This window comes from Thamnophis sirtalis, unplaced genomic scaffold (assembly GCF_051295495.1).
Source record: "Thamnophis sirtalis isolate CommonGarterSnake01/CBP01778 unplaced genomic scaffold, rThaSir2_p1.2 scaffold_2, whole genome shotgun sequence".
Lineage (NCBI taxonomy): Eukaryota > Metazoa > Chordata > Lepidosauria > Squamata > Natricidae > Thamnophis > Thamnophis sirtalis.
In genome coordinates this window covers 57,381,438-57,403,832 of record NW_028261382.1, presented here as the reverse complement: position 1 = coordinate 57,403,832, position 22,395 = coordinate 57,381,438, and the positions used below count along the sequence as shown (strand labels likewise).

Below are 22,395 nucleotides of genomic sequence, written 5' to 3'. Positions count from 1 at the left end.
GCCTTGTCGAATGTTTTGCAAAGTTTATTTCCACTAGCGCTGATGCAATTGATAGACAGATATCTTAAATCGCTATGCAACACATAAAGCATTTGGCAGAATCGCTGGGAGCACATAATTTATAGATGACATGATAGAGACAGATGCTTGTTCCAGAGAGTCAATCTAATTGTACATTTCTTAAAATGCGTAATTAAAAACTGAAACGAGAGCGTTGGATCTGCTCTTAATGCCTGTAGCTGCTGTCTTCTAGTGAGATAGTGGATCTTTCAAATATGTCCTGCCTTTTGCTAGCATGTATTAATGTGTTTTCAGTTAAAAGGAGGGAAGGGAAGATGGGTGGTCTCGTCCATGCCGATAAAGGTTGCTTGGAAACAAAGGCAGCCCCCCCCCCAACCCCCTAGATGCCTTTGGGTTGGTTTTTTTAAAAAAAAAAAAATCTCTGGCTGGTTTAGATTGGCTGAAATAGCTGTTACAGGTTCGGATTTTCACTCGAGATAAAATAATTATGGGTTTCTACAGATTTCTGCCATTGAAACTTTAGAGATCGTTTCGTCCTGAAACAGATCTCTTAAGGAAATTATCTTCCACTCTAGGCTGTGTGAACGAAGCCAGAGAATTCAACTTTGGGCTTCCACGCGACACAGCTCTGTTAAAAAGTAACTGGGAAATGAATTAATTGCTTGCTGGAGAGAGGTTATAAAATGGTTGATTATTTTCATAGGAGGCGATTAAACGGATGACAGAAAAATTTCCACCACTGTATTTGGAGAAAATGTTCCACTTTCTTATTAAGAAAAAAAAGAAGAGTGGTGTGTGTGTGTGTGTGTGTGTATGTAAAATATTGTATTGTATTATATTTATTATATTAATTGTGTTGTGTTGTGTTGTATTGTATTGTGTTGTATTGTATTGTAATATTATATTAATTATATTGTATTAGATTATATTACATTACATTATATCATATCATATCATATTATTATTATATTATTTTATTATTTTATTATTATATTACATTACATTACATTACATTACAATTTATTATATTATATTATATTATATTATATTATATTATATTATATTATATTATATTATATTATATTATATTATTATATTATATATTATTATATTATATTATATTTATTATATTATATTATATTATATTATATTATATTATATTATATTATATTATATTATATTATATTATATTATATTATATTATATTATATTATATTATATTATATTATATTATATTTATTATATTTATTATATTATATTATATTATATTATATTATATTATATTATATTATATTATATTATATTATATTATATTATATTATATTATATTATATTATATTATATTATATTTATTATATTATATTATATTATATTTATTATATTATATTATGTATGTATGTTCCAGCATAATTCTGGAGGGCCTCAAGCAATTCTGGAGCAATTTCAACCAAACTTAGTACAAAGATGACTTGCCCTCCAGAAACAAATACTGGGGGGGGGGGGAGACATCCCTTGTTGTGTGTATGTGTCTGTTTGGGGGTGTTCTAGCATAACTCTGGAACGCCTGTTAAAGAGAGCGAGTGTGGCATCCTAGAGCAGCAATTGTCTGTGATGTCATGGGAGGGAGGAGGGAGAGCCTGGGCCATTAAGGAGAGCGAGTGTAGCATCCTAGAGCGGTAGTTGTTTGTGATGTCACTTCCTTTGAGCTTGCTCTGGAAAGCCAGCCGTGACGTTCGGCCTCCGTGCCAGGATCGTAGACAGGGCCGGAATGCATGGGAGAGGGCAGGGATGATGGGCATGGGATTAGGGGGAAGAAAGGCCCCTCTCAATGCCTCCCGGTTCATATATTTGGATATCAGTATCAATTAGAGCGGGCTTTTATAATGCACATTTTTGAGGCAGCTACTGTCTCTAAAAATGTTCACATTATACCTTGAATGCCTGTGCAGCCTCTATTTATTTGCCAAGAGAGAAGATTAAAAGCAACCATGCATAATTCAAGCATGCTAAATTAGACCCAGTTGCATGAAGCCATGGGGGGTGGAATATTCAAATTCAGATTTTTGGGCAAGGCATGCATCACTTCGATGGTGAAGCTCCAGTCTCTTGAGGATTTTTGACTTTCTTTTAAGGGTGACTCCATTGAGCCCCGTTTGGGTATGATTTAGGTCTCTTTAGAATACATGGGTGTTATTTTATCGGTCCTGTAAATTGGAACTAGTATAACTTTCCATTCATAGTATAAAACTCACTGTCCAGATCCTGTAATAAATCAGCCACTTTGCTGCTGCTTCTCTTATTTTTCCTGCCTCTGGTAAAACTGTTAGCCTTAAGGGCAACTGGAATTAGTGCTTCCTAGGCCAACGGAGACCTCGGACACAGTCTCTTTGCAAAAGACCGAAAAAGAACTGTGACTCGCCACTCCAACGAATCCTCACTGGGGAAAAAACTTGAGAGATCGCTCAGAAGGAAGGGTTATGCCTGAAAAACCATTTAGACCAAATAGCTTTTGCACAAGATAGAACATAGAATAATAGGGCTGGAAAGGCACCTTGGAGGTCTTCTAGTCTAACCCCCAGCAAAAACCCTAGCAAGGTAGCACCTCAAGTTACAAGAGTTCATTTAGCAATCGTTTGAAGTTACAACAGCATTGAAAAAAGTGATTTATGACTTTTTTTCACACTTACGTCTGTTGCACCATCCCCCCCCCATGATCACATGATCGAAATTCAGATGCTTGGCAACTGACTCAGGTTTATGACAGTTGCAGAGTCCCAGCCTCATGAGATCCCTTCTTGTGACCCTCTGACGAGCCAAGTCAATAGGGAAGCCAGGTTCCCTTAACAAACCGTGTTCCTAATTCAACAGATGCAGTGCTTCACTTAACAACAGTGGCAAGAAAGGTCATAAAATGGGGCAGAATTCACTCGACAACTGTCTTGCTAAGCCACATATATTTTGGGGCTCCATTGTGGTTGTAAGTCAAGGACTACTGTACCATTCTGGTGCAGAATGGCACAGTGGTTAGTGTGCAGTGCTGCAGGCTAATTCTGCTGCCTGCTGGCTGCCTGCAATTTGGCAGTTCAAATCTCACCAGGCTCAAGGTTGACTCAGCCTTCCATCCTTTCGAGGTGGGTCAAATGAGGGCCCAGGTTGTTGGGGGCAAGAGGCTGACTCTGTAAACCTCTTAGAGAGGGCTGTAAAATACTGTGAAGTGGTATATAAGTCTAAGGGCTATTGCTATTCTGGACAATTTGTTTACATATTCTTAAATCATACTTTTTAAGGGACATAGTGGCTCAGTGGCTAAGACGCTGAGCTTGTCAATCAGAATCCCTAGTACTGCATAATGGAGTGAGCTCCTGTTACTTGTCCCAGCTTCTGCCAACCTAACAGTTTGAAAGCACGTAAAAAATGCAAGTAGAAAAGTAGGAACCACCTTTGGTGGGAAGGGAACAGCGTTCCGTGCACCTTCGGCATTGAGTCATGCCGGCCACATGACCACAGAGGCATCTTCGGACAGCGCTGGCTTTTCAGCTTTGAAACGGAGATGAGCACCGCCCCTTAGAGTCGGGAACGAGTAGCACATATGTGCGAGGAGAACCTTTACCTTTGCAATTTAATAAAATTACTTTGTAATTTTAAAGCCATGTAGACTTTAATACCCAAACTGGGGAATTCTGGGAGTTAAAGTCCATGTGTCTTCAAAAGTTGCCCACATTGTCCCGCCTTAGATGAAGCCTTTCTTCTCCAGTATCTCTCTTCCTGTTTCCTGTTTTGACACCACTGTATTTTCATTCTGAGGTCGGTGAGCACAACAGTATCTCAAAATGTTTCCCCACATCATCAATAATTCTCGGCGGAAAAACAATGTAAGTCCAGTAATAAATGACATTTTTTTTTTTAATAAATGATGAGCACGGACCTGAAAAAGTCAGAAAGCCTCCATTGCAAATCGGTCCAATGGGGGATATCAAAATCTGTCTGTTCCCTCAAAATAAGTATAGCAGTTTCTGATGGCAGTAGCAATAATTTTAATAACGGCCCACCTTATAGGCTGTGCTTGCACAAGGCGTGAAACTGAACTGGAATAAGGGTGGGTGTAGCTTCGTAGTTCAGCATCTGTGAGGCAGACCGGCATTCTAAACCGTTACATGGTTTGTTTATTTTGGCTAAGTGTGTTATGTAAACAAGGCACTTGGGTTTGATTAGGTTGGGTTTCAGAGGCTAACATGCTACATGATCCAAGTTATGTTATTTCTACTTATTTTCTGGGCTTCCTTGTAAAGTTACGTGACCCAATAAATACCGGGCTGATATCGAGTCATTTTAAGGTCTCAGAAGCCCAAATCTCGTAGAAATCTACCTACAGACAACTCTAAAAAACATTACAGGTAGTCCTTGACGTAAAACCACAATTGAGCCCCGAATTGATGTTGTTAAGCGAGACGCCTGTTCAGTTAGCCTTGCCCCATTTTACCACCTTCCTTGCCGCGGTTGCTAGGTGAATTGCCAAAGCTGGTAAGTTCGTCGCACGGTTGTTGAGTGAAGCTGGCTTCCCCCTTCCTTTGGCTGGTCAGACAGTGGCGAAAGGGGAATCGCGTGACCTTGGGTAGGACACCGCAACAGTCGTAAGTACGAGTCAGTTGCCAAGCGTCAGAATTTTGATCACGTGAGCATCGGGATGCTACAGAGGTCGTCCGTGTGAAAAAAGCTCACTTCACGAATGTCTCACTTAACTGTGGCAAGGAAGGTCGTGCAATGGGGCAAAACTCAGTTATCAACTGCCTTGCTTAGCAACAGAAATTTGGGGCTCCAATGTGGTCGTATGTCGAGGACTACCTGCAATAGCCTCTTTTGTTCCTTTTCACATTGTTAGGTTGGCGTTTTCTCTAAAATTTGTGTGTGTGTGTGTGATTTAGAGGAATTATCATTAAGGATTTTCTATGGCTTCTTTTGGCTTCTTCTTTTAACTCTAGCTTTAAATCTGCCTCTGGTGGAAAGGGTATGATTGAGGGTAGTCGTAAATTAAGCAAATAGCTGCTTTCAGAATTGTGAGTGTGCCTGCGCCTGCAGAAACGCCGATCGGTTGCTTCCGTTAGAGAATAAAAATCAGTGGACGCACCATAGAATCTCACCTGATAAATTGCCTTTTCTTTTCATTTACTTCGACGCAGAACTCACGAATTCCCGTCAATCAGCAAAGTGCAAGTCTCCAAAGCAGGAACGCAGAATAATGTATTGGTTTCTTAAAAGAAAGGATCATTCCTTCCCAATCTGCTAAATGATTTTTTGAGATGGGGATCGATTATTCAAGCAATTGATGAAGCAGCTTCCACCGGTTAAAATGTGTGATGCCGCGTTTCTGTGATATGAAAGGCTAAGCAGTGTGTTTGTTAGCAGCTGTTGCTGGTGATTATTATAATTTAAGAAAGTGGCAGAGATCAATAGAAAGTGATATATATGTTTGTGTGTATTTGTATGTATGTATCTATGTGTATATATATGTATGTATGTATATGTATGTATACATGTATGTATTTAGTGTCACAACCCCTGGTATGCCCAAATATGGGAGGAAGCCTATTGTTTCCTTTCTCTGTCTATCGGCTCGTCACAAGAGACCATCCAGACAGAGACCCAATATTTTTACTGTTGCCTTTGTTACATTTGTGTTGTATTTGTGCTGATAAAATTTGTGCTCTCCCTTTATTTATTTATCAGCACAAATACAACACGAATACATGTGTGTGTGTGTGTGTGTGTGTGTGTATGTGTATGTGTATGTGTATGTATATGTATATGTGTATATATATATATATATATATATATATATATATATATATATATATATATATGCATGTGTGTGTGTATATATATATATATATATATATATATATATATATATATATATATATATATATATATATATATATATATGCATGTATATATATGCATGTATATGTATGTATACATGTATACATGTATGTATATATGTATGTATATATGTATATGCTGGTCTTGTTTTATTCGGGTCTTTTCCCATGTAAGATTGGGATTGTCTTGGCAAGGTTTCAGCGAGGTCTCACTTGCCATCTTCAGGCTGGGTTTTGGGCTTTGTGCTTGTGCGAGCAAAGCGTGATCGGAGCTGCCGTCTTTCTATAAATATTGGTGGGGGCGTGTGGAGTGCTGGCTTTGTTGCTGTAAGCGGATTGGTTGGCTGTGTTGTAACATCTTGATTAGTTCTAAAGTTTCTTTTTTCCCTCCTGTTTTTTTTTGTTTTGAAGCTAAAGATATTGACTGCCAGTTCAGGAGTCCATGTTTTATGCAGTTAGTAATGCTCAGGATTTTGACTTGCAAAGAATCACATTTTTCAAGCGCTAACAGGTTTAGCTGTACTATTTCTAATTGAACTGAATTTGCTTCATATCCTGGCTTAGAATCACTGTATTCCGAAGGCTTATTTTTAAATAGTTCTTATCTGCTTCTAAGATCTTCTAAGATCCGCATTCTGTTCTAAGAGGCTAAAACGTATGAAGAATGATTGCTGGAATTGGGTTTGTCTACTCTAGGGAACAGTCTAGTTACAGGGACGTGGTGGCTCAGTGGCTAAGACGCTGAGCCTGTCGATCAGAAAGGTCGGCGGTTCGGCGGTTCAAACAGAGTGAGCTCCCATTACTTGTCCCAGCTTCTGTCAACCTAGCAGTTTGAAAGCACGTAAAAATTAAAGTAGACAAATAGGAACCACCTTTGGTGGGAAGATTAACAGCATTCCTTGTGCCTTCGGCGTTTAGTCTTACCGGCCACATGACCACGGAGACGTCTTCAGACAGCGCTGGCTCTTCGGCTTAGAAACGGAGATGAGCACCGTCCCCTAGAGCAGTGTTTTTCAACCTTTTTTGTGCAAAGGCACACTTTTTTCATGAAAAAAATCACAAGGCACACCACCATTAGAAAATATTAAAAAAATTTAACTATGTGCCTATATTGACTATATATAAAGTGTTTTTCCCACGGCACACCTTACACTATGTCACGGCACACTAGTGTGCCGCGGCACAGTGGTTGAAAAACACTGCCCTAGAGCAGGGAATGACTAGCACACTTTAGCTTTACCTTTACCTTTAGTCCAGTGAAAAGAAGGACTAGGGGGTAACATGATAGCAATGTTCCAATATTTGAGGGGCTGCCACAAAGAAGAGGGGGTAAAGCTATTCTTCAAAGCACCAGAGGGCAGGACAAGAAGCAAAGGATCCCAAATATCAAGGAGAGAAGCAACCTAGAACTAAGGAGACAATGTTTTCCTGACGATGAAAACAATAAATCAGTGGAATAGCTTGCCTTCAGAAGTTGTGGGTGCTCCATCATTGGAAGTTTTTAGGAAGAGACTGGACAGCCTCTCGTGCTATAGGGTCTTCTGTTTGAGCAGGGGGTTGGACTAGAAGACCTCCAAGGTCCCTTCCAACCCTGTTATTCTATTTTGTTGTTCTCAGGATTTTAAAAGAGCAATGTGACAATGTGTACTGTATCATAATTACTTTTGTACGGCAGACATACGGGCAGTTCTCTTCCCTCTTTTCCAGTGGGATAAAAGTGTAAATACAGTTTATTCTGTAATTTCATTTATTCATTTATTTGGTTAATAGCTTCTCCAGTTTAAATAGGGCAACTGACCATCGGGTGGAAATATTAAAGGGGGGGGGGGGAAACAATCCTTTCCGTGTTAAAACTATTTTCATTTGGATGATGCTTTTTGTAGTTTAGCAGCTTAAGGTTTTAGAATCCCGGGGGGAAAAAAGTGGGGGGGGGGGAAGAAGTAATCCTGCAAATCAGTTGGCTGTAAAAACTACGGTTTTAATAACATGTTGCTTTTTTGTTTTGTTTCCTGCAGGCGGAACTGACAGGCATCAAGTGGCGTAGGTACAACTTTGAAGGTCATGGAGATTGTGGACCTATTATATCAGCCCCTGCTCAAGATGACCCAATTCTCTTGAGTTTCATCCGATGTTTGCAGGCCAATCTCTTGTGCGTCTGGCGGCGTGATGTCAAACCGAATTGTAAGGAGCTATGGATATTTTGGTGGGGAGACGAACCGAATCTGATAGATGTCATTCACCATGAGCTACACAGTAAGTATATATATATATAGATATATATTTCCTCCTCGACTTCAGCTCTAATTCTACATTGAAAGCCTCTCTTTAATGTAGTTTGTTGACTATACAGGTAGTCCTCGACTTACGACCACAACTGAGGCCGAGCTTCCTGCTAAGTGAAACATTTGCCAAATGAGCTTTGCCCCATTTCACAACCTTGTTTTTGCCGCAGTTGTAAACTAAATCACTGTGTTTGTTAAGTCAGTGTTTCTCAACCTTGGCGACTTTCAGTCCTGTGGACTTCAACTCCCAGAATTCCCCCAGCCAGCTATGCTGGCTGGGGGATTCTGGGAGTTGAAGTCCAAAGGACTGAAAGTTGCCAAGGTTGAGAAACACTGTGTTAAGTAACACGATTATTAAGCGAATCCGCTTTCCAACTTCTTTGTCAGAAAGTCGCAACATCTCGTGACCTGGACCCTAAAGCCGACATGACTGCAAGTCAGTTGCCAAGGGTCTGAATTTGGATCGCGCCGCCACGCAGATGTTGCAGCAGTCATGAGAAACATGGTTGTAAGTCAATTTGGTGCCATTGTGAACGGTCACTGAGTGAACGGTTGTAACTCGAGGACTTCCTGTATACATCGAGAGGTTTAAAGTGGATCTCCATTCTGGTTGGTTTTTTTGTTTTGTTTTTGAACGATGCCTCGGATGAGAAAAAAAAAATTGGATTGGATGCAAGAATGTTTGTGGTTTGGGACGGGAATCCTTTTGAGTAAACTCCAAATGTGCATATTGAACTAAAGTAGATCAGTGAAGATTATAAAGGCTTGGTGACTCATATAATCCTCCATGTAGACACTTAATCGCCAGTTTTAAATCTTTTTTTTTTTTTTTGCTTTTGAAATTACGCGAAAGAAATGTGGATGAATTGGTACGTTTGTATGAGGAATCAAATCTCCAATCTGTTGCAAGCTTTGTCTGTTGTGGCCCACAAGTGGCCACCAGAGCCGGCAGCAGATTCGGACAGTGAGGAGGTTGGGGAGGAAGACAGGCCAGTCTTGGAGTCTGGGGAAGGCTCTGATGAGGGCTCTGTGCCGGAGGCAGAGAGGGGGCCAAGGCCGTCTGACAATTATCAGTTGCCTTTGGGGATCAGTGGGGCAGAAGAATTGCTGGAGCCTGTTCCCAGTGTACGCATGCACAGAATTGCCAGACAAAGGGAACAGCTAAAGAACAGGGGTTGACTTGGGAGTAAGGCCACAGGTGGACCTCCCTGCGAAGCCTCCACAAGCCTCCAGCTGCTTGGCAGAAGGTCGCGCAGGCGCCATACGCACCATGCTCGTGTGCGGAAGCGCCAAAGGCTTAAAGGACAGGTAAGGGACGGGTGGGTTCTCCGGAGCACTGCACCGGAACAGTACCCGGTGCTCCGGGCAGGCTCTGGTACGCCCGTACCGGGGCGTACCGCCTGCAACCCACCACTGATGGTCAGCCTGGCCATGTTTAAGGTGAACTCCTTTGCCATTCACTAAAATCTATGTGTTTGCATCCTTCTGCTACTTTGGAACCTGGTGAAATATGATCCATCACACAGATTCAACCCCAGGGTGGAGAATGCGGCGCACACAAAAACCTGTGTGGTCCCCCTTGTACGCTCCCCCACTCTCCACCTTAAATAAACGCAGACAGATAGTAAGAAGGACAGATGTGGAGAAGTGGCGTTGTATAAAGCAAAGCCTCAGCCTCCCACATTAGGTTTTATTTCTGAAGCCCTCTTCCCCTTTTCTGACAATCAAAGGCCAGATGTAGGTCAGGGCGTTTTTTTTTGGCAGTGTGTTCAGATCAAACTTTAGCACTATAAATGTTAATCTCGTTCACCGTTGAATTGTGTTACGGGCTAAGAGCCTCTGGGGGTTGCTGAGTTGGGCTATTGTTGCCAGCCTTTCTGAAGGGTGGGGGGGATCCATTTCTTAAAATGTTTTTTATTTATTTTCATACAAATAACCACATGTATACCATTACATAACCAATACTATTTTGTATTATTCAGTATTATGTCAATTCGTCTTACCATCAAACCCCCAAGACTATTATTTGCTCTTCTGCTCTCCATACAGCATATTTATACCCTATCCATCCTTTTCTTACCTCTTCTCCCTCTCTCCTCCTCCCTACCTCCTTTCTTCCCTCTGTCATCCTTCTCTTCTCTACTTCCCCTTCCTCTCTCCTCTTTCCCCTCCTTCTTCCTCTCCTCCACTTCCCCCCCCTTTCTCCTAACCCCCTCTCTTCCTAAGGGGAGATCCATTTTTGAAGTATGTTGGGTTGGTTCCTAATTTTGAAAAAAACACCAGACAATGAAAAATGGATGCAGCTTCTGTTAAGCTTTGAGGGATTTTGATAGTTACCTGTTTTCTCCCATTTCTTCAAGTAAGATTCAATACAATACAATAGCAGAGTTGGAAGGGACCTTGGAGGTCTTCTAGTCCAAACCCCTGCCTAGGCAGGAAACCCTATACCATTTCAGACTAATGACTATCCAACATCTTCTTAAAAGCCTCCAGTGTTGGGGCATTCACAACTTCTGGAGGCAAGTTGTTCCACTGATTAATTGTTCTAGCAGTCAGGAAATTTCTCCTTAGTTCTAAGTTGCTTCTCTCCTTGATTAGTTTCCACACATTGCTTCTTATCCTGCCCTCGGGTGCTTTGGAGAATAGATGCTCTTCTTCCTATGCCTGTGCTTTGAATTTTCTCTGGACAGACAGGTAAATCCTTGATTTGCAGCCACAATCCAGCCCAAAATTTCTGTTGCTAAGTGAGATATTTGTTAAGCGAATTTTGCCCTGTTTTACGACCTTTCATGCCATAGTTGTTACGTGAATTACCGTAGTTGTTAGTGAATCTGTGCTTCTCCATTGGCTTTGCTTTCTCAGAAGGTTGTAAAAGGTGATCACGTGACCCCGGGACACCCGTCAAAATATGAGTCAGTTGCCAAGTAGTTGAATTTGGAACCCATGACCATGGAGGTGCTTCAGTGGTCGTTAAGTGTGGGAAATGGTCATAAGTCGCTTTTTTCAGTGCCGTTGTAACTTTGAACATTCACTAAATGAACTGTCGTAAGTCGAGGACTACAGTACACAATCTGTTTCTGAACTTGGGGAAATCTTCCATCAAACATCTTCATAACACCTAGCTAAAGAAGTTTCTAAGCCAGTGTTTCTCAACCTTGGCAACTTGAAGATGTCTGGACTTCAACTCCCAGAATTCCCCAGCCAGGGAAACACTGAGAAACACTGTTCTAAACCTTCTGCTCTGAATAAATGTAGATTTTTTTATCCTAGAAGCCAAATGGAAGCTTTCTAGTTTTGTTACCCCAGTGAAAACAAACCCTCGTGCAGCTATTCAGCCGTGCCACCTTTCTTGATTATCAGGTGAAAACTCTTTTATTAGAAAAATAATACCGTATTTGTGTAATCTTGGCTTAAAATGAAACAACAGTGACCTTTTTTTTTGTGTCTGCGTGTTTGTTTACTAATGATCGGTGATTATGGTTTTTGATTGCCTTTTGTAAGCTGCTTTGTTGGCTGATGAGCAGGATAAAATATATATATTTGACTAAATAAATTAAAACAAGTGAGCTGTTTAATCTGCAAGGTGAATGGCTGGGGTAGACCATCTGGGCCCTTCCAGATGTTGAAATATAACACTCCCTCCTTGTTGGACATTTCTGCTGTCTGGAACTGCAATTCATATATCGTTTATTTAATTTGTTTTTATGGAAGAAAATTTATATGGCAGCCCAAGTCACTCTCGGTGTCTCTCCCGTGTAGATGAACAGACTGAGCCTGAGGGAGGGGTTAAATGTGTCATCAGTCTCAAATCTTTTTGCGCCCACAGGAGACTTAAGTCCAGCCCACCTTGAGCTCCGTACCACCAATTTGCTTTGACTGTTAGTAGCTCAGATTCTTGTAGTGACCTTAAGCTTGCAGCAAACCTTTATATTGATTTGAACTGCCTGGATTTCCTGATTTCTTGTGCTTGACATCCGAGCAGTTTACAAAGATATTACCCGAGAAAAAACTTGTAACACTTCATTTAATGGCCGTTCAAAGTTACAACTGCCACTGACTTATTTTCACAGCTACGTCTTTTACAACACCCCCATAATCCTGGGATCAAAATTCAGATGTGCTTGGCAGCTGGTTCATATAGTGGCCAGTGGCCAGTAGAGTTGGCAGCAGATTCAGACAGTGGGGAGGTTGGGGAGGAACCTGGGCCAGTCCTGGAGTCTTGGGAAGGCTCTGATGAGGGCTCTGTGTCAGAGGCAGAGAGGGGGCCAGAGCCGTATGCCAGTTATCAGCTGCCTTCAGGGTCAGACATCAGTGAGGCAGAGGAGCAGCTGGAGCCTGTTCCCAGTGTGCGCATGCACAGAGTTGCCAGACGAAGAGAAGAGCTAAAGAACGAGGGTTGACTTGGGACTAAGGCCACAAGTGGACGGTGAATGGCCCCTCCCAGAGGACATAAAAGAGGAGCGAAAGGGGAGTGGAGTTTGCAGGAGACCATTAGTTCGCTTCATTGATTCCTGACTCTCCGAGGCTCCTTGCCAGGTTTTGCAGAGATCAGTCTGGCAGCTCTCCAAGCCAGAGAAGGTCTGTGACTGTAACTCCTTCCTCGGAAGACTTTGCTGGAGGTGAATGAGCAGAATTCATAGTCAATTCATAAAAGGGGTTTTTGTCGGGACCAGGAGTTTGCATCAGGCACTTGGGAACACATATTTATGACCGTTATTGCATCCCAAGGTCATGCGATCTCCTTTTGTGACCTTCTGACAATGGGGAAACCAGATTCACTTAACAACTGAACAGCAGCGTCTCCCTTAACCAGAAGGCAAGAAGGGCCGTAAAATGGGGCCAGCCGTCTTGCTTAGCAACAGAAATGTTGGGCTCCGTTGTGGTCTGTAAAAACCTTCCTCTCGGTGCTTGGTCCAACGGTGAAAAAGGAGTGAGGGTCCAGTCCTCGTAAGGTTGTGGCTGCAGACCTCCACGCGCAGCTTCCTCCTGTTTGAAACTTTTCTGATTGGTTCATCAAAACAATAAAATACAAAGAGATTTTTTTTTAAAAAAAAAGGAAAAGCAAAAGAAAGGGGAGAAGTGGAGAAATGAAAATAGGGAGAGGGAAAGAAAAAGGCAACGACTTCCGGCTGTCTTTCGATGATGACAACATGACAACCACAACTTCTTGACTTTGACTTTTACACAACCTTACGGGCAAACCATTTCTATCACAGTAAACCTATCTTGATTAGCAGAAGCGACAAGTTTCGTTTGTTGTCGTCCCCCCCCCCCCCCCGCTTGCAAGCAAGCCAAAAATCCGGAAGCAAATTCAAAACAAAGAATCAAAAAGTGTGATAACAGCACAGGGTCTGGATTGCGGGTCTGGATTGTGTTGTTTCTGTTTTTTTTCCTTGAACTCCTCTCTCTGGCCGACACTCCCTGTGTTGTCATCCTTTGGCCTTTACAAAATAAATTCCTCCGCGGACGCCAGATTGTTTCCTTGGCTAAGCACCCTGGGAGAATCTCTGAATGGGGTTGATTTCCAAGCCGTCTCATGGCCTACTTGAGGCAGGTTAGCAAGCCCATTCATTTATAATGAAAAGGATGGCTCTGCAGCGTTACATCAAGAGTTCCATGGGTGTTAATTTTTTATGAGGCACCTCTTTGGAACGGCAGCCTGGGTTCCATCCCTATTTACCCAGCTAAGCTTTAATAATATGTTTTCCCCACTGCCTCCCACCTCCTCTGCCCTGGATGTGATGTAGCCTATTTATTTTTCGTGGGCAGTTTGGGGCTTGAGAAGGAAGGACGGAAGGAAGCAGCCCTTATTGGAAGGAAATGTTCTGACCGAGGCTTCCTGAGAGCATGAAGCAGACTCCTTGTCCTGACAAAAAAACCCTTTATTAATTGACCGTGAATTCTGCTCATTCACCTCCAGCAAAGTCTTCCAAGGGAGGATTTGCAGTCACAGACCTTCTCTGGCTTGGAGAGCTGATAGCTGCAAAACGTGGGTAGGAGTCTCAGAGAGTCACGAATCAATGAAGCAAACTAATGGTCTCCTGCAAACTCCACTCCCCTTTTGCTCCTCTTTTATTCCCTCTGGGAGGGGCCATTCATTGTCCACCTGTGGCCTTACTCCCAAGTCAGCCCCTGTTCTTTAGCTGTTCCCTTTGTCTGGCAACTCTGCGCATGCACACACTGGGAACAGACTCCAGCTGTTCGTCTGCCTCACTGATGTCTGACACTGGAGACAGCTGATAACTGGCATATGGGTCTGGTCCCCTCTCTGCCTCGGACACAGAGCCCTCATCAGAGCCTTCCCGAGAATCCAGGACTGGCCCAGGTTCCTTCCCAACCTCCTCACTGTCCAAATCTGCTGCCAGGTCTACTGGCCACTGGTGGGCCACAACTATATGAGCCAGCTGCCAAGCACATCTGAATTTTGATCCCAGGATTATGGGGGTGTTGTAAAAGTCGTAGCTGTGAAAAACAGTCCTAAATCAGTTGGAACTTTGAACGGCCATTAAATGAAGTGCTACAAGTTTATTCTCGGGTAATACCTTCGTAAACTGCTCGGATGTCAAGCACAAGAAATCAGGAAATCCAGGCAGTTCAAATCAATATAAAGGTTTGTTGCAAGCTTAAGGTCACTACAAGAATCTGAGTCAAAGCAAATTGGTGGTATGGCGCTCAAGGTGGGCTGGACTTGTGGGCGCAAAGAGATTTGAGACTGATGACAAATTTGACCCCCTCCCTCAGGCTCAGTCTGTTCATCTCCTACACGGGAGAGACACCGTGAGTGAATTGGGCCGCCATATAAATTTTCTTCCATAAAAACAAATTAAATAAACAATATATGAATTGCAGTTCCAGACAGCAGAAATGTCCAACAAGGAGGGAGTGTTATATTTCAACATCTGGAAGGGCCCAGATGGTCTACCCCAGCCATTCACCTTGCAGATTAAACAGCTCACTTGTTTTAATTTATTTAGTCAAATATATATATTTTATCCTGCTCATCAGCCAACAAAGCAGCTTACAAATATATATATAAATATATATATATATATATATACATATATATACACACACACACACACACATACATACATACATACATACACACACACACACATATAGCAGGAAAGGAAAGCAAGTCAATTGTATGTATGTATATATACATACATACATACATACATACATACATACATACATACAGGGTATTTCTGGTTTCTGCATGATGCATTAAAGGATGCGAGCTGGAATAACTTGCTGCTGGCTGGCGTTAATTGTAAATTGAAAAGCATGCCGCACCTGGGAGTTGGAATTTATCATTTGGTGTCTGTATCAGTATTTCTGCCTGACATATATTGGGACGTAATGTGTTTTGAAGAAATAATTGCAACACCTGTTGTTGGTAGAAATCTAGGTAAGGTAAAGGAGCAGCGTTCCGCTGAAGGTGTCTTTGGAGAAAGAGAACGGAGCATTTACAGAAATAGATTTAATATTGAGAAGATCTGGGGGGGGGGAGGTTGGGGGAAGGGAGGGGTGGCAGGCCTCTGTGGAAAGAAAGTTGACTCCTTATGAAGCTTTTTTTTGCAAAGACGGAATAGCCTAGTTCTGTGATGGCAAACCTATGGTAGGCATGCCAGAGGTGGCACATAGAGCCCTCTCTGCGGGTAATGCGCTGTCGCCACTTGCTCTTCTGGTTTCCGATGCACTGGCCAGCTGGTCTTCGCAGGCACCGGAGTGACGGAAAACGTCCCCCAAAACGGCCTGAAAATGGACCCCCAAACACCCCCAAAACAGGCCATTTTCCAGCCGAAAACAGGCACACTGGTCAGCTGGTTTTCGGGGTTCCGGCATCCCTGCATGTACACATGCATTCATGTTCTGGTTTGGGCACTTGGTGCCGAAAAGGTTCGCCATCACTGGCCTAGTTCTTTGCTAAAGGTAGCCCTCACCTTAATAACAGTTCATTCAGAAACTAATAAGTGACATTCTGAATTTATTTCAAGTAAAATTCAAAGGTGTCACTCAAAGAATCTGGCATTGGCAGGGGATTTTAGAACAATGCAAGAGGTCCTTGATTTACAACAGTTCATTTACAATACAATACAATAGCAGAGTTGGAAGGGACCTTGGAGGTCTTCTAGGCAGGAAACCCTACATCACTTCAGACAAATGGCTATCCAACATCTTCTTAAAGACTTCCAGTGGTGGGGCATTCACAACTTATGGAGGCAACTTATGTTCCACTGGTTAATTGTTCTAACTGTCAGGAAATTTCTCCCTAATTCTAAGTTGCTTATCCCCTTGATCAATACAATACAGTACAATTACAATTACAAATACAATACCAATACCAATACCAATACCAATACCAATACCAATACCAATACCAATACCAATACCAATACCAATACAATAGCAGAGTTGGGCAGGAAACCCTATACCGTTTCAGACAGATGGCTATCCAGCATCTTCTTAAAGACTTCCAGTGTTGGGGCATTCACAACTTCTGGAGGCAACTTCTGTTCCACTGATGAATTGTTCTGGCAGGAAATTTCTCCTTATTTCCAAGTTGCTTCTCTCCTTGATTAGTTTCCACCCATTGCTTCTTATTCTACCCTCAGGTGCCTTGGAGAATAACTTGACTCCCTCTTCTTTGTGGCAACCCCTGAGATATTGGAAGGCTGCTATCATGTCTCCTCTAGTCCTTCTTTTCATTAAACTAGACATGCTCGGTTCCTGCAACCGTTCTTCCTATGTTTTAGCCTCCAGTCCCCATTTGGTGACCTTCGACCATTTTTCACACTTAACGACTGTTGCAGCATCTCCATGTTCACGTGATTTATGTTTGGATGCTTGATAACTGACTTACATTGACGACTGTTGCAGAGTCCTGTGTGAGTCTGTGTGAGTGTGACGTGTTCCCCTTTTGCAACCTTCTGATGAGTAAAGTCAATGGGGGAGCTGTATTCACTTCACAACCGTGTTACTAATTTCACAGCTGCAGTGATTCGCTTAAGTATCAGGGCAGGAGAAGTCGTAAAATGGGGGGATGGACCCGCTCAGCGAATTTCTCACTTAGCAGTGTAAACTTTGGGTCACTTCCCCCCCATGTCGTGTCGTAACTTTGAAGGTTCACTAAATGAAGTGTTGTTTAGAGTGTTTAGAGTGTTTATTATAATTTATAGGCCGCCCTTTTCCCTGAGGGGACTCAGGGCGGCTTACAAAACACGGGGAGGGGGGTACAAAGACATAAGACAATACATAATATTAAAAATAAAACACAACATTCATTCATCATTCGGGAGGGGACAAACTAAGATTTTTATCCCCAGGCCTGGCGGGAAAGCCAGATCTTAAGGGCCGTGCGGAAGGCCTGGGCGGTGGTGAGGGTGCGGATCTCCACGGGGAGATTGTTCCATAGCGTCGGAGCTGCGACTGAGAAGGCTCTCCTCCGCGTAGTCGCCAGTCGGCACTGACTGGCGGATGGAATTCGGAGGAGGCCTACCCTGTGCGATCTGATGGGACGCAGGGAGGTAATTGGCAGAAGGCGGTCTCTCAAATAGCCAGATCCACTACCATGGAGCGCTTTGTGAGTGGTAAGTAGGACCTTGAAGTGCACCCGGAGATCAACAGGTAGCCAGCGCAGCTCGCGGAGGATCGGTGTTATGTGGGCGAACCGTGGTGCGCCCACGATCACTCGCGCGGCTGCATTCTGGACTAGCTGAAGTCGCCGGATGCTCTTCAAGGGCAGCCCCATGTAGAGCACATTGCAGTATTCCAGCCTAGAGATCACAAGGGCTCGAGTGACTGTTGTGAGGGCCTCCCGGTTCAGGTAGGGCCGCAACTGGCGCATCAGGCGAACCTGAGCAAATGCCCCCCTGGTCACAGCTGACAAATGATGGTCAAAACTCAGCTGTGGGTCCAGGAGGACTCCCAAGTTGCGGACCCTGTCTGAGGGGTATAAATTTTGTCCCCCCAGCCTGATTGATGGAGCATTAGCCAAATTATTGGGAGGAAAACACAACAGCCACTCGGTCTTTTCCGGGTTGAGCACCAGTTTGTTAGCTCTCATCCAGTCTTTAACAGCCTCAAGGCCCCGGTTCATCACTTCCACCGCTTCATTGAGTTGGCACGGGGCGGACAGATACAACTGTGTATCGTCCGCATATTGATGGTATTTTATCCCGTGCCTTCGAATGATCTCGCCCAGCGGTTTCATGTATATGTTAAATAGTAGGGGGGATAAGACCGAGCCCTGCGGCACCCCATAAGTAAGGGGCCTCGGGGACAATCTCTGCCCCCCCACCAACACCGACTGCGACCTGTCCGAGAGGTAGGAGGAGAACCACTGCAAAACAGTGCCGCCCACCCCCACCTCCCGCAGTCGTCGCAGAAGGATACCATGGTCGATGGTATTGAAAGCCGCTGAGAGGTCAAGGAGAACCAGGATGGACGCATGGCCTCCATCTCTGGCTCTCCAGAGATCATCGGTCAATGCGACCAAAGCGGTTTCTGTGCTGTAACCGGGCCTGAAGCCAGACTGAAGGGGTCAAGATAGTTAGCTTCCTCCAAGGTACGCTGAAGCTGGATGGCCACCACCTTCTCAACAACCTTCCCCACAAAGGGGAGGTTGGAGACTGGACGGTAGTTATTAAGAACTGCTGGATCCAAGGACGGTTTCTTCAGGAGGGGTCTCACCACCGCCGCCTTGTAAGTCAAGGACTACTTGTATTTGCTTTAGAACCAAAGACATGAGGAATGCTGTCCAGAAGACACATGAAAAGCAACTTTCCTGGGGAAGACCAACTTGGTTCAGGCCAGGGACCTTTTACGTCAATTTTAGTCTTTGTTGCAGTCCTTGAAAATCCCTCCTTCCAAGTGGATTATAACCAGATCTTTACATGATTGAGTAACATGACCACCACGAGGGGAATCAGAACATTGGTCACTAAGCGAAGCAGTTACCCGAGTCCCACTGGATAGGATGATCTTTTTGTGATGGTTAATTGCTCACCCTGGTCATTAAGGAAATAGCTCTGTTTTTTTTTTTTAAAAAAAATTGCCTTCCTTATTGACTTTGCTTATTGGACAATCACACTGCAGTTATCAAGTGCCTAGAAGAATAGAATAGGAATAGGAATAGAGGAATGAAAAAATAGAATAGAATAGAATAGAATAGTATGTAGTGTAGTGCAGTATAGTGTATAGTATAGTATAGTATAGTATAGTATAGTATAGTATAGTATAGTATGTAGTGTAGTATAGTGTATAGCATAGCATAGGAATAGGAATAGGAATGAATAAATAGAATAGTATAGGAATAGGAATAGAGGAATGAAAGAATAGTATAGTATAGTAATAGTAATAGTAATAGTAATAGTAATAGTAATAGTAATAGTATAGTATAGTATGTAGTGTAGTATAATGTATATCATAGCATAGCATAGGAATAGAAATGAATAAATATAATATAATATAATAGTATAGTATAGTATAGTATAGTATAGTATAGTATAGGTTCACCGACAAAAGGGCGAAAGACAAAAGTGAGCCTGACTAAACCGCAGTGACAAAACCGCGAGTTCTAAAGCGCGCCGACGAAATGAGCACTGAAGTGCGACAACAACAGCACGGCGACAGAAGCGTGCTGTAAACCTAACCCTAACCCTAAACCTAACCCTAAACCTAACCCTAAACCTAACCCTAAACCTAACCCTAAACCTAACCCTTACCTTAACTTAAATCGCACTTCTGTCGGCGTGCTGTTGTCGCCGCGTTGATGACGTCGCGGTTTTACCGCTGCGGTTTTGTTGGTGCACTTTTGTCATGCGCGCATTTGTCGGGTCACAATAGTATGTAGTGTAGTATAGTGTATAGCATAGCATAGGAATAGGAATGAATAAATAGAATAGTATAGTATAGTACAGGAATAGGAATAGAGGAATGAAAGAATAGAATAATATAGTATAGTATAGTATGTAGTGTAGTGTGTAGTGTAGTATAGTGTAGTGTACATAGTGTAGTGTATCATAGTATAGTACAGTACAGTACAGTACAGTATAGGAATAGGAATAGAAATAGGGGAATGAATAAATAGTATAGTATAGGAATAGGAATAGAGGAGTGAAAGAATAGAATAATATAATATAGTATAGTATGTAGTGTAGTGTGTAGTGTAGTATAGTGTAGTGTAGCATAGTATAGTATAGTACAGTACAGTACAGTATAGGAATAGGAATAGAAATAGGGGAATGAATAAATAATATAGTATAGGAATAGGAATAGAGGAATGAAGAAATAGAATAGAATAGAATTTAGAGTAGAATAGAGTAGAGTAGAAAATAGAATGGACTGGACTGGACTAGACTAGAGAGTTGGAAGGGATCTTGGAGGTCGTCTAGTCCAACCCTCTGCTTAGGCAGAATACCCTACACTACTTTAGACAAATGGTTATCTACGCCTAAATTTTGACCACTTGACCCTGGGGATGTGGCAACAGTCGTAAGGGCGAGGACCAGTCGTAAGCCACTTTTTCCAGCACCGTCGTAACTTTGAAGGGTCATTTAAACGGTTCAACCAGATGAACGGTTGTAAGTCAAGAACTACTTGCACACCGGCCGAAACAAATATTTACACTACGTAGATTTTACAGGTTATATTTTCTCTTCCCCCGCCACAGTTATTCAGTGCATTTTAATTTACATTTTTGATTGCGTGTGAGGGAATTAAGAGTACTTCAGATGGTTTGAATGTTTATAATCAAGCACATACCAAAGATTATGTTAGAAGTTCTTTTTTATTGGACCGTTTTATATGCATTAAAATGTGATTGCGCCATTATAGCACATGCTTTTATTTTACTGTTAAAACTGTTATGGGGGGGGGGAAATGAAAATTCTTATGGTTGCCATTATTTAATAATCCATTTCAGATTGCTTCTGGTGCTTTTAAATATATATCAAGAACAGGAGATACTTAGTAACTTGGAATGTTATTGAAAATAACTAGTCCTTTAGGAAAAAAAACACACCACTTTGTATTTGTGCTCTTAAGTAGGTATTGAACTTTGTGGAGTACTAGAAAGTAACAGTTGCTTCATGGAGTTTGCAATCTAAAATTTGACACAGAGTTGTAGTAGAGAGGTTAAAGGAGGAGGCAAATAACAGAAAGCTGGACTTTGTTTTTTTAAACATACGATTTGTGTTATTTGCAAAATGTTTTATGAAGAGAATGGATGCCCCCGAATAATCCTTTTTACTGCTTTGTAGCTAAATATGAGCTAGGCACACCTTTGGCACACCTTTAGCATAGTTTTATATATGCATCATACATGCATCAAATGAGTGAACTCTATCAATAAAGAAGAATATTTGTAGCTCAGGGTTGAAATGAGGGGTCATTTTTATACATAGTGAGTAGATAACCTACTGAGTTTATGTCTGTCTGTCTCTCTGTCTGTCTGTCTGTCTGTTTGTCTGCCTCCCTCCCTCCCTCCCTATCTATATCTATCCTATCTATCCTATCTATTTATCTATTTATCTATTTATCTATTTATCTATTTATCTATCTATCTATCTATCTATCTATCTATCTATCTATCTATCTATCATCTATCTATCATCTATCTATCTATCTATCTATCTATCTATCTATCTATCTTCTATCTATCTATCTATCTATCTATCTATCTATCTATCTATCTATCTATCTATCTATCTATCTATCTATCTATCTATCTATCATACAATACAATACAATAGGGGACCTTGAAGGGACCTTGAAGGTCTTCTAGTCCAACCCCCTGCCTAAGCAGGAAACCCTATACCGTTTCAGACAAATGACTATCCAACATCTTCTTAAAGACTTCCAGTGTTGGGGCATTCCCAACTTCTGGAGGCAAGTTGTTCCACTGATTAATTGTTCTAACTCTCAGGAAATTTCTCCTAAGTTGCTTCTCTCCTTGATTAGTCCCCCCCCCCCCCCCGTTGCTTCTTGTTCTACCCTCAGGTGCCTTGGAGAATAGTTTGACTCCCTCTTCTTTGTGGCCACCCCTGAGATATTGGAAGACTGCTATCATGTCTCCACTAATCCACAACTAAGCTCAGAGATCACCAAGGACCCCACAGTCCTCCTGCCTCCCTCTCTCCTTCCCCCAACTTTTGGGGGGCAGTTGGCTTAATTACACTGAGAAGGAACATGGCTCTCTAGATACTTGAAGC

At 42.3% G+C, this 22,395-nt stretch overlaps 1 protein-coding gene across 2 annotated transcripts in view; it reads left to right on the top strand.

The window, feature by feature from the left end:
* The window catches only part of MED13L (mediator complex subunit 13L), a 191,047-nt gene that overhangs the window by 26,394 nt on the left and 142,258 nt on the right, over positions 1–22,395 (top strand). For both annotated transcript variants that reach the window (XR_015695529.1, XM_087705668.1), the window contains exon 2: positions 7,913–8,150. Coding sequence is in view for 1 of the 2 variants with exons in the window: in XM_087705668.1 (XP_087561794.1) it covers positions 7,913–8,150 (238 nt within the window). In the remaining variant the exon portion in view is untranslated. The remainder of the gene's footprint in view (positions 1–7,912; positions 8,151–22,395) is intronic.